We start from the raw sequence: 12,262 nt of genomic DNA, 5'->3' as shown, positions 1-12,262 counted from the left end.
TGATAAAGTGCTTTGTCATTTGCAGATAGTCTTGGGGTCAAATTCCAATGACTTACCACACTTGAAGCCTGGGGAAAGGAGGCATGGCCTGATAATCAGAATGGACACATTATTCCTGGAAACCTAGTTAGAGTTTGGGAAACACCCAGAAATTCACGTGTGAAATTTTGCTTCTACATAGGACTCAAACAAGCCTTTTAAGAAATGAGACTTTTGACACCATCCTGCCGTCGCCATCAAGTACCACATACTGACTATTCTTACATTATGTGTATCTGAACATTGAAATCCTACTTCTTGCCCTTTCCTCTTTAATCACGGTGCTAATTGCCTATGAATTGGCACTTGGGATGTTTATATACCTTAGAAACAGATTTCTTGTGCCTTTTGTTTCATCCTCTGCCATACTCCTTGTCTTCAGAGGAGGGAAAAGATACTCATTTACAACTAATCTCAGAAGAAAATATTTCATGAAGGTCAAGACCAAGGTGTGAAGTCTGCATGGGAGAGTTAGTACATCCCGTGTTGCCTAGGCAAGTTCTGGTTTAAGCCTTCCTCCCACTTTATATACTGTCCTGGCTCGGTTCATAGCCTGGGACATCCCTGCTCCTGCCTGGGACTTGCTCACTGTCCATAATAACTTCTAAATGTCCAAGTTCCTTAAAAAACTTGGTCACAGAAAGACCACACCACCTCTTTTATTAATGTTGCTGTTTTTCTTAAAAAAAAGATCCCAACTTAAGATGCACTTCTGGACATATTTCAAAGATCTGTGCAGACTTTGGGTCTGAGGCTCTTCGACCTAAGCAGCCCAACTGAGGGAATAATGCGGACCTTCAGCCCCACGGATGCCTGGTGCCCACATATGGTTGCCGTTTCTCTCTTCGCAGCTCACTTTCCTCTTTCCCAAGAGCAGCCTTAGAGAGAGAGGCACAGCTTAAATGATTTACAGCATAAGTGTATTTTGAGTCCTCGGAGGGCGTTGTGCAGTAGGATTGGTTCGTGTCAAATGTTGTCCAGCTCCAAGTGGTATTGGGAAGTCAGGCGTGTCCCAGGTGGCCACATGTGTCATTGCTGTCTCTTGGTGGCAGCAGACAGACCTTAGTGAGAAAACAGAAAGCATGTTACTGAGAGCCCTGCTGGCCCTAAACAGTGAAGGGTTTTCTTTTTGAGTTAGGGTTTCTTTGTGCCCTCCCCAGCAAGTGCCTGAATTTCTCCATAGTCTCCTGTGATTTCCGGTTTACTCAGGACTGGATTTGTTTCATTCATGTTTTGGTGTGGTTCGCACAGAGAAAGCCCCAGAAGAGATCTGCTTTAAGTATGTTATCTTGAGTTAAATCCTATTCTGTCATTTTTCAAAAAGACGGAATAAGAAATATGAGACAAATTTTCTTTAACAAATGCTCATTTCTTGAGAGTATTTTAATTAAGCAGAGTTCTTTGGGGCTTTTAGATGACAACTTGATTTCATGCCAATTTTTTTTTTAACTTGGTACATTTTAACCTTTCCCTTCAGGAATATGAGCAACTAAAACAGAGTATAGGGAAGCATGTTAATGGGTCCAGATAATACGGTTATGTACACTAATGGAAGGAGGCTTATAATGTGGAACATGTCCAATAATATTTTATTTAAAAATAATTTGACTTAGAAATGGACTTTTCCCTCAAACTGATTTATCTATTTTACTTGTTTATTTAGATTAGCAAAAGATATAACTCCCAGTTATCCAAAATTAAAGGCTCTTTTTAATCCTCCTTGAAATGCTTAATTTTTATAGCAGGTTTCGCTATTTAATTATTTGACTTAATGGAAAACACACACACACGCACACACACACGCACACACACACACATCCATCTCTGAGGTCTTGTTAGTTTGGCAGCTGGAAGAAGTGGCCTGTGACTCTAAAAGATGTTTAAGAAGAAAGTACACTAGTGTTAAAATTAGGCTACCAGTCATCATTCTACAGAATCTATGTAGGGTTTATAATTATGAGTGACAGTCCCTATACTAATAAGATCTTCGAGGAATTTAAGTTAATTTTGTATTTTCAGAGGTCATCCTTAGAAATCTGTTTGTATTACTACTCACCACCATTCAGAGTGGTCTTATTTTGTGTGAGCAAAGTACCATGTGGCATTACCTGACCATAGTCTCACTGAATTCAGTGAATGGGTCCTGCTTTTTGTAAGGAATGGCCGAAAACTGTGTCTTCATGGATTGGTGAACGCTCAGCTGGAGAATGATCAGGCACCCTGCGTGCATGTCTAATAGCAAACACCTGCCAACATCAAGCCCTGGAACACTTACGTTTCCAAAATGTGTCCGTGAAGCAACATCTTCTCTTTAGAGTATTACGAGTGAGAGACACCAAAAATAAGTTGAATATCTTCATGGAAGCAGGCTGCTTTCATGTTTTATTAATATGTGAGGTGTTCCAGAATTAAAGTTGGATAAGAGGGTGGTGAAGACCCTTTCTCTGTTATGGGAAAATTTTGATCGGTAACTCAGGTCTTGTAAAGAGACTTAGTCATTGCACTTCTATGGGAGCAAACTAGATCAGATGAAATTCAAAAGGAGACAGTAAAGGATCCTTTACCCTCTTTCCTGAGGGCAATCGGCCTGTTTCTCTAAGAGTCTAATTTACCCTCAGCAAGAGGCCAAATTGGCCTTAATTGTGTCCTAATTATTTGCTTTAAATAGCTAATTTTTACTTCCAGTTCTCCTATCACATCTTGATATCTATAGGAGGCTACTTCTGAGCTGCTGCCTAATTTACAAACATCTTTTTAACCCTTTAAACATTGCTGTATAGCAGAACTTGTTGCTATATTATCCTCATTCCCGCATTCATCATTTTTCTGCGAGTTCTGATGAGGTCTTCTCAACATTAGGGAAATGTTCTTGCATTGTACATTCAAACAGCAATTATTGGTCTCCCTCAAAGCAGAACCATTTGTCTGAAAACATGAAAGCTTCTCTGGCCCCCAGAAAGTTGACTACAGATCCATTCGGGGACTTTCAAAAGTACCAAAAATGAAAAAAAAAAAAAAAAAAAAAAAGCCCCTGTAGGAATGAAGAACCTGCATTAGGGAAAAATGGAATGGTAAGATTGCAAATGGGGTGGGGGCAGGGCATCTAGAAGGTGTCCAGAGTTAGTAAGTCTGAACAGGTGGACATGGGGACATGCTTAGGGGACTGAAATATCTTTGCTGTTGAGTAACAGGTCCTTGCACCATCTAAATCCTACTATGAAAGTCATTCTGTCTCATCAAAGCTTCTGGATTTCTGTCACCCTTGAGCACTCCAAGTTATGGGGAAAATCAGTTTGAAATAAAAGGGTAGGAGAGAAAAGGATTTAGGGAGAGGAATTTAGAGGAAAGAGAAAAGAAGGAGGGATCTACTAAGAATGTTTTTACAACCAACCAAAAACACAGATGAAATCCTTTCAAAGGAAAATCAAAGAGACCACTCATTCCCCCTGACCTTCTACCCAAGTTAACAGTGGAAAGACTCACGTGAGGCTGAGCCCACTCGCCTACTTCAGGATGTCAGCCAACTTCTCGTCATAGTACAGGAAGTTCTCCTGAATGTCCTCCCAGGGCTCAAAGGCCTTGGATTCGCCCTCTTCTTGCTCCACGAAATTCTGCCAGACGTACTCGAAGTCTTGGGGCTTCATGATGCGCAGTTTGCAGCCAGCCTCCTTCAGCTTCCGGAGAGCCGCCTGGATCTCAGGCTCCTCCCACATGAAGAGCCGCCCCGCCAGGAGGAGCAGGCGCAGGTTCTTGGTCTTGTTGAGGGTCCTGACGATGCGGTCAGCGCAAGCTGCGCAGGGGCTGGAGGACACGTACCAGGTGACCAGGTAGCACAGGGCCGGGTCGAAGGCTGGCATGATGGTGTTGAAGAACGCTTCCTCCGCGTGCGCGGCGGCGTGCTCGTCCTCTAGGTATCCCCGCGAGGCCTGCACTTGGCCTCCCTTGCTCTGCGCTTCAACCACATAGCAGAGGAAGGTCTTGTTCCGCCCGGAGCTGTACTCCACATTCCGGAACTGAAACTTAAAGAAGTTGGCAGGCAGCCGCTCCCTGTGGGTCAAGGAGGCAAAGGCACAGGGAAGGAGAGAGAATGATGAGTTCTTGTTCTAGGACTAGCGTGGAGTGGGTGGCTCTCCAAGATAAGTACCTCTGAGACACATTCACTCTGACTACCGAAACAAGACTTGCCTACGCTGACAGCAGTGACAAAAAGACACGAAGGAATTCAAATGTTTATCTAAAGGAGAGGAGAGAATTTGGAGTGAGGCGTGCATCCTGGACACCTCATTAGCACAGGTCTCCAAACACTCCACCTTCACTCCCAGCACACAGCACACGCTCACATTTCTAAATCAGTGACTCTTTAACCTGGCTGTACATTAGAATCCTCTCGAGGAGCTACAAATGTCCATGCCCAGGCCCCACGCCAAGCCAATTAAATGAGAACATTTGGAGGAGGCTCAGGCATCAGCATTTTTTAAAAAGTGCTCCAGATGATTCTATGTGGCCAGGTTTGAAAAACAGTGTTCAAATATAGTAATTTTACAAAGTAGCAAGCCTGTAAAATATCTCACGACAGAGCAAGAACATTTCATGCTTTCATATCTCTCCTTGTCAGTCACGGGTATTGCATCTTAGGTACGGGATGGCCTAAAACTTGCAGTCCCAGGCTCTCCCGAGGACTGTTTTTCTCAAGTCTGTCTTTTCCCTCAGGTGAAAGAAGGGTTGTCATGTAAGTGTCCAAGAATGTTTATCTTTGAGGCCAGACTACCTAAGGGTACCTTGATATGAATTAACTTGTATAGTATTGACACATTTCAAAACCATAAAAGACTTGGCCTCTGCCCTCCAGATGCTTGTAATCTAGCAGCTAGATTATAGCTGGAAAGAAAAGATGTAGATAAGACAGCTGAGAACAGTAGAGGACTACTAAAAATGAAGAGGTAGAGTGGGGGACATGTGATGAAGGTTCTTGAGAGTTTAGCCTTGACTCAGGAGCCAATAGAGGATTGCTACAGGTTCCTGAGGAAAGAAAGGTATAATGAAAGTGAGGTCCATGGAGGAGTACCGGGGTGGCTTTAGGCAGAGAGAGTGAAGCTGGGGAAAAGCCTGAAATTTAGAAAGCCCATTTGGTGTCTTAGAGCACCAGACTTGGTAATGAATATGTCCAAGGGGAGACGGCTGATTAGGAAATGAAAGCAGCAGAAAAAGGCCAGGTGTTTTGAAAAGTTTAGTAGTAATAAGGGGAGAAAAAATGAGAGGGCCTAAAGAAAGCATCAGAGGTGAAGATTGTTTTCATCTTTACGTGTATGTGCATGTTTTTCTAAAATAGGGAAGATTTGTGCAGGTTTGAAGTCCCAGGAGAATGAAGAGGCTGCAACAGGAGAGGTTGAAAAGGTCAGAAGGAGAGGAGTGGATGAGTACCAGCTGGAGAGGCTGAATGTTTTCTTTTAAAAAATGTAATCTCTGTGGTTGCCCCAGAAGATACCCTATGGCAACCATTAACTCTGCGCTTGCTTCTCTACACCCCTTCCCTTCCCCCAGAGAGGTCACCCAACTCCCTGGGCTGCAGGGAGATCCCTGGTATCCCAGGGTCTTGGCTTCTTAGGGGTAAGTTGCAGGTGCCAAAGAGCTGAGGAAACTAGAGCTATTTTCCTGCAATCCCCCCTTCCCCCATCACCAAATTTTCTCCACCCAGCTTTCCATGTCCCTTGCTGTCAGGTTAAGTTTCCATTGTGGAGATGGATGTGTTTGGGGACCCAGCCCTGGGATTCCTTCGGGTACTATCTTTAGCTTCCTAAGCCCCTCTGTCCCTGGTTGAATGTGTTTATATTTACTTAACATTTGGGGAGGATGGATGGCCTGATGATTCCCCTCTCCTCTTTCAATCCCTGCTGGGAATTCACTTACACTGGGCTTTCTTCCATTAAACTCACCCCACCAGACCACTCCTGAACTCAGCCAGTTGCTAAATGATCCCTTCACTTCCTAGAGTGGCTTTTTTTTCTCCTGAGAAGCATAGAGCTTACCTTTCTTGCTGAAACAGTTTTTGTTTGTTTGTTTTTTAATTGGAGTATAGTTGCTTTACAATGTTGTGTTAGTTTCTGCTGTACAGTGAAGTGAATTAGCTATATGTATACATATATCCCCTCTTTTTTGGATTTCCTTTCTTCAAGGCCTTTTGCCAGACCACTTCCCCAAGTCCAATCCAGAGCTACCTGTAGGATGGATTCTCAGGTAAAACTTTTGGGAGGATTCATGGCTGCTTGATTGGCTTGGGGGCTTCAGCAATAGCTGCCTGTTGGTCCCTCAGGTTCCCTTCTGGAAACCCCGAAGTATTGCTCCAACTTTGCCAAGTACAGCCCAGCCGAGAGGACATGTGTGGCCCAGTGTGCAGTTGCATGTTGGCTGGATGGTCTACAACTGATGCTTCTCTCAGCCCATCCTCCTCTTCTTTAGGCAAGAGGAGAGGACCCAGAGAAACTGGAAACCCAAGGGAGAGGAAGAATGTTCACCTCTCTATAAATATCAGTTTCCAACCCCGTGGGCCAACAGCCCCATGGTCTACCCTGTCCCTCAGCAGGGCCTTCTGGACTAGGGACCTCAGGAAGGGAAGTGCATTCAAGGGGCAAAGGAAAGTCACGGAAGGTCTTGGCTCCCAGTCTTTCCTTGGGCTTGCTCAGAGGCTGAGCTTGCTTGGCTTCCCAGTGGGATTCTTGGTCTTCTAGAAGGAGCATAAAGGTTGAATGAGGCTTCCCATTCTCGGGCTTCCCACAGACTGAAACAGCTCGGCCCTGGAGGGCTACCAGGAGAAAAGAGGCAGTAGAGGTCTGAAATTTCTCCAGAGAGCTAGCCAACATGGCCATCTTGGGTTATATTATAGAATCACACAACACTATTATGCCCACTAGTGGAAGGAAGGAAATAGTGACAGTGATTTCGTAGATAATCACAAACATCTTTAATTTTCTAGTAGCATGATATGCCCAAGTACCACATTTACTTATATTATAGCCCTTTGCTGTCAACCCTAGCAGATATTTTACTGCTAAATTGTGTGTATGTGTGTGTGTTGGAGTGGTGGTCAGGAGAGAGATGCTGATGGTAGATTTCTTCACCTGGACTCAGTCCCTTCTTCAAGCACAGAAACCAACAGCATGATTCCTACCCCCTCCTGCCAACTTCAGCACCTCTTTAGGCACCACTTCCTCATACTTTCTGCAGACAAGGCCATTCGTACAACATCTGCTTAGACCCCGGTTTCTGGGCATTGCAATTCTCTAGGCAGGAAGTGGAGAATCCTTATATCTGGAAAAAAGTGGGACAAAGGTCTGCTTGATGGAGGGAGAAGAGATGTGAGTCAATGAAATATATATATGTATTCTCGCTTTCACATTAAAAAACATTTGCATTTCCTAAGCATAAATCTAGACAGTGAAAGGAAGCAACCTGGAGGGCAGTGGAAGCTAGTCCAAGTTTAAACATTTGCCCCCAACTAATCCATGGAGTGGAAAATCTACTCACAGGTAATTGAGTGTTGACTCGTTTCTGCTTTGCTCACGAGACCTTTTGTGACCCACTTGAAAGAGGCAGAATTGCCAGTTTCAGTTTCCTTTTCCCTTTTTCAGACCACTTTTCAAAGAAGATGCTAGGAGTGGGTATCGTCAGAAGGAGGAGTGTAGGGAAGCAGAGAGTTCTAACAGCCGGACTTCCTAGAGCTAAGAAGGGGTTTGAGGAGCTGCTGGCTCCTGACTGGCAGTTCTGGATGGGATTCCGAAAGCCCTGGGCCCGCCCTGTTTCCTGGGGAAACACCATCTCTGCACATGAGCTTCCACCTTCCCCCAACCCTCAGTGGAGGCCAGGGTGGCCAGAGTCAGTGGCTGTCTTCTGTTCTTTATAGACCAAACTTTCCCAGGCTGCTCCAGACTCCAGGTGAGGGGTGAGGGGACATGGCATTAACAGTGGTGTCGAAGGCCCCTCACTCCTTGCCTGGCCCTTCTCTGAACCCTGCTTCTCCTCTCTGTTCCTCACGTGGGTGGAGTAAACTACTGGGGGCTAGAGAAGTGGTTGGAAGGAGACTCGTCGCCTGTGCCATTTATCTCTGTTCTAGAATAACCCCTTTGATAGCAGGTTCAGCTTATGTAAAAGCATACACACACACACACACACACACACACACACACACACACACAAAATCATACACAACGTAACTAGAGATAAAGACAAACACAGCAAGGGGAGCTGCCAGGCAGAGCTGCAGCTGGGGTGGAGACATGGGGAGCCAACCCGTTCCGGTGCCCCAGAGCTTCCCTCAAGCATGCTGAGTTCAGAGGCAGGCATGATCCAGTGGAATTCTCTTGTGAGCCTAGCGCTGCTGGATCTTCGTATATATATCCTGAACTTCTCTCTTCAAGAAGCCCTCCCCCCAATTAATTCCCTACCCGAATGCCTGGCAGAGAGCCTACCACACAATAGGTGCTCAATCATGAGTTCACTCACTTATTCAGCAAATGTTTATTGAGTACCAGTTAGGAGCTGGGTACCATTCTTGGTGCTAGGGAGAAAGCACCTAAAAGGAAGAGTCCCCGTCCTCATGGAGGTTAAATACTTCTGGGGGAAACAGGCAGTAAACAAATGACTCCTATTCAGAAAATATTTGTTGAATATAAAGGACCCTTCTTTATGGCCTTTTTAGATGCACTTGCATCACTGTCTGATGCAAGTCAGACAGTCTTGGGGTTCACACCCTACTCCATCCACTAGCTTTGGGCAAATTATTTCTCCCTCTGAGGATTGGTTTCCTCATCTGAAAGATAGGTTGTGTAATCCAACCTCTCAGATTTTGGACAGCAGTCGACACTCAAGAAATTAAACCTGGTACCGATGGATGGTACCTTCTCTGGGCCTCAGATCTTACCCCTTAAGCACATCCCTCCTCGGCTCTCCTGCTCCTGTTCAGAGGGTTCTCTCTTTCAGTGCTGTGCTGGCTTAACACCCAGCTCTCTGAAAGAAAATTTTTTTTAAAAGCCCTGATTTCTAACATTTGCTGATTCCCGTCAACACACCCATTATGGAGATTTCAAGAAACCAACAGGATTTAGTGAACACAGACTTGGTAAGGGATGCATCCGATTGACTCTCAGCCGAGAGGCGTGAGCGGGCCTGGGCACACTGCCCTTTCTCTAGCACTTTCTACCACATTATTTTTAATGTTCTTAGGTCTGCTTTCTATTTTTTTTTGGTCATGCCACGAGGCTTGTGGGATCTTAGTTCCCCGACTAGGGTTTGAACCCGGGCCCTCGGCAGTGAAAGCGCCGAGTCCTAACCACTAGACCGCCAGGGAATTCCCTTAGATCTGCTTTCTATCCCGAGTGCCCTATTCAAACCAGAATCACGATAAGTGGGCATGTCTCTCCTTATTCCTACCCGGTACTCCCTCCTCCCCTCAGACTTGTTTCCTGAAAAGCCATCTGCGGTTCTAGTCTGGGGCCCTGTTCTAAGGGTCAGTGTGGCTAGACCTCTCCCCCATGGGAGTCCAGGCTCTGCTGGTCCTTTGACGCCAGGGCACCTGGAGAGCGAAAGAGAGGAAAGCTGTTCCCTCTTCCTGTCCCCGCACAGACATAGCCACACCTCTAGGCTATTTTAAGCTGTCTGTTTGCTCGGAGGGGCCCAGGAGACAGATCTCCACAGCTGTTCCTTGTGGCTGGGAAACACGAAGGGCTCCACCTCCCTCCTGAACTGCTCTCAGAGCGCCCAGAAAGCTGCCCGACTGTGCCTCTTCTTCTGAGCCTTGGGTCAGGGAAGCGTCTGAGCCTCACCATCTCGAGGATGGAGAGAGGTGGAGCTCTGTTTGGGAGACCAGTGGAAAGGATGCCAGGGTGGAGTCAGAAAACTTGCCACTTACTGGGTCTGTGGTCTTGGAGCAGTGACTGGATCTCCCCTACTCTCAGCTTCCCCATCTGTAGAGCGGCAATGATATAGCTCCTCTCCTGGCCTTGTGCCGAGGCTTGAATGCGCTCAGGCCTATGAAAGTGTGCCGGGATTATAAAGCCCCAGACACGTGCAAGTGACATCAGAGGATTTAAGCTTTCAAAGCGAACCACCCTGAGACCTCAAAGCATGTTCAACTCAATAAACATACTCTAATTCTGTTCTGAACCAACCCTGCCCCTGTGCCGGGGAGATCACAAGATCACAACACTGTGCAGACTGGGTGTGCATGTGCCCGTGTGTGTGTGTATGTGACCAAGGCCAGCAAGGACCAGCATGTTCAGGTGTTAGAAAAAGGATCTCCTTCCACAGAGAGCCACTGGAATCAAGGATTCTCCTGTTCTGGTGGCCCTAGACTCTCCCTGTGAATGTATTAATCTGTGCCCCATATTGCTCCTTTAATCCTGGGTTGAAAGTGACATTACTTGGTTGGCCATGGGTGAGTGCAAGTTCGGGGACTCTTTCCTGAAGCCTTGCCTCAGGAACTAGGATGCATTTCCCTCAGGTTCTCTTAGAGATCAGAAAATATCTGAGTTGGAAGGGACCTTGGGAATCAACTAGCATAACTTCCTCATGTTACAGATGAAAAAACTGCAGCCAGGACTGGGAAAGCACTTGCCCAGCTTCAAACAGCAAGTCCAAATTGCCTCCCAGGGCCCCTTCTGCCCCTTGAAGGCATCAGGCCTCCATTCTTCCTGAAGTTTCTCTTCCCGTGGCCCTTCGTCTGCCTGTGGGCATTGTTGGAGACAAGCAATTCTAGTGGCCCCACGTATTCCCTTCTTATTCTTTGATTAGGAACTTAGCAGAATCTTCTGCCAAAGGGACAGAGAGGGAAGAGAAGGAAGACAGCTTGGTTTCATTCCTGGAAGTGGCATAATCTGGATGAGACCGGGGGACCCTGTGTGCAGCCCCCTCTTTGGAGCCTCAACACTCTTTGCTCTAGATCCTGCTTCCTCCAGGCTGTGGCTGAGGGTGTTGGAACCCCTCCTCTGCCCAGAAGCTCTGGGCCTGGCCTGTAACGTCTCTGTTTCCCTAGGTGGGGGCGGGGGCAGATGTAGGCAGCCCCCGGGTAGACTCAGAAATGATTCAGCAAGCAAAAACAAAAACAAAAACAAAAAAACGCTTCTCACTCTAGCTTGGGAAAGGATGGATCTATCTTTCCTGTCTTAGGATCTTCTACTCCAGGGAGAAGCTCTAAAGAAAGAGTGAGAGACATACAGGTAGAGGAAAGGCCCACTCTGAAGCAGAGAGAGACGTTGAGGGAGGAGCTACTTTGGGACCATATTGAAATGTAACGGTGTCATCCCATGTTTTTACCAAATTCCCTGGGACTAAACAACCTCTACCCAGAGAGGCAAGTGATGCCTCAGGGGTGGTTTCCTCCTCTGGGCCCTGGCCTCCATGGAGTTCCCCCTACCTCCCCTGACTGGAGGTGTCTGAGAAGCCAAGAGAGATTTGCTGCTGCGTCCCCTGCAGCCCCTGCTGTGCACACCTGTGCACTCTCACGGCTGCAGCATGGTGACCCCAATCCCTACTGTTACCATCTAAGTCCCCCCAGCCTGTCCCCAGCCGGTGCTCTTCTAGGGGGGGGGGGGCCCAGTCCACACCCAGCTCTCACCCTGTGACAATCTCAAAGGGCGGCAGCTCCACCAGTTCCTTCAGATTCTTGGGGTCCTCCGGGTTCTCCAGATCCTCACCATCCTGCGAGGTAGGTGCCGCGGCCTCAGCGGTCTCTTCTTTCTGGGCCATGGAGGGCCTGAGGCTTGGGAGTCGCTGAGAGAGAGGAGAGGCGGCGGGTCTGGGCCAAGGCCTGGCGGCAGAGTCCCAAGCAGCTGTCAGCAGCTAAATCTGCCTGGGGGTGACAGGAAAAGGATCTGGCAGTCCAGCAGTGTGCTCACCGGCTGGCCCACAGGCTTTATAACCAGAGGCCCCTCCCCCAGGCTCTCTCGCTCTGTCTTTTTTTAATTGAGTGACAGCGGGTGCCGGGATGGGGGGAATGGAAAAATCTGGCCGTCGGTATCCCCTATTTATCAGCAGCAGACAGGAAGCTGGCAGGTGGGGATGGCTTGGCCTGCTCTCCCTCCCCACACCAGGTCACACATGTATTCATATTCTCTTTCTTCTCCCCCTCCCTCACCATGTATCCCTCACCTTTCCTTCCCACCCAGCTCGCCTGGGGAGATCGTGGAAGGGACCTAGGGTGGGTGAGTTTTCGGAGGGAAGCTCTCTCAGAGGT

At 47.3% G+C, this 12,262-nt stretch overlaps 1 protein-coding gene across 1 annotated transcript; it reads right to left on the bottom strand.

The window, feature by feature from the left end:
- Nucleotides 1-933: 933 nt before the first annotated feature.
- APOBEC2 (apolipoprotein B mRNA editing enzyme catalytic subunit 2) lies at nt 934-11,775 on the bottom strand. Its single transcript, XM_068558027.1, has 3 exons — nt 11,645-11,775; nt 3,523-4,086; nt 934-1,100 (listed from the first exon to the last, which is right to left on the bottom strand). Exons 1-2 carry the CDS (start codon nt 11,773-11,775, stop codon nt 3,543-3,545), a joined length of 675 nt encoding a protein of 224 aa, XP_068414128.1. The 3' UTR covers nt 934-1,100; nt 3,523-3,542.
- Between the last annotated feature and the right edge of the window lie 487 nt (nt 11,776-12,262).

This window comes from Eschrichtius robustus, chromosome 12 (assembly GCF_028021215.1).
Source record: "Eschrichtius robustus isolate mEscRob2 chromosome 12, mEscRob2.pri, whole genome shotgun sequence".
NCBI lineage: Eukaryota > Metazoa > Chordata > Mammalia > Artiodactyla > Eschrichtiidae > Eschrichtius > Eschrichtius robustus.
Note: the sequence above shows the minus strand (reverse complement) of the source record. Positions and strands in the feature narration are given on the sequence as shown.

Coding starts and splice junctions, on each gene's coding strand:
- APOBEC2 (XM_068558027.1), bottom strand. CDS start 11,775: ATGGCCCAGAAAGAAGAGACCGCTGAGGCCGCGGCACCTACCTCGCAG. Junction 4,087..11,644: donor CCCTTTGAGATTGTCACAGG/GTGAGAGCTGGG, acceptor CTTGACCCACAG/GGAGCGGCTGCCTGCCAACT.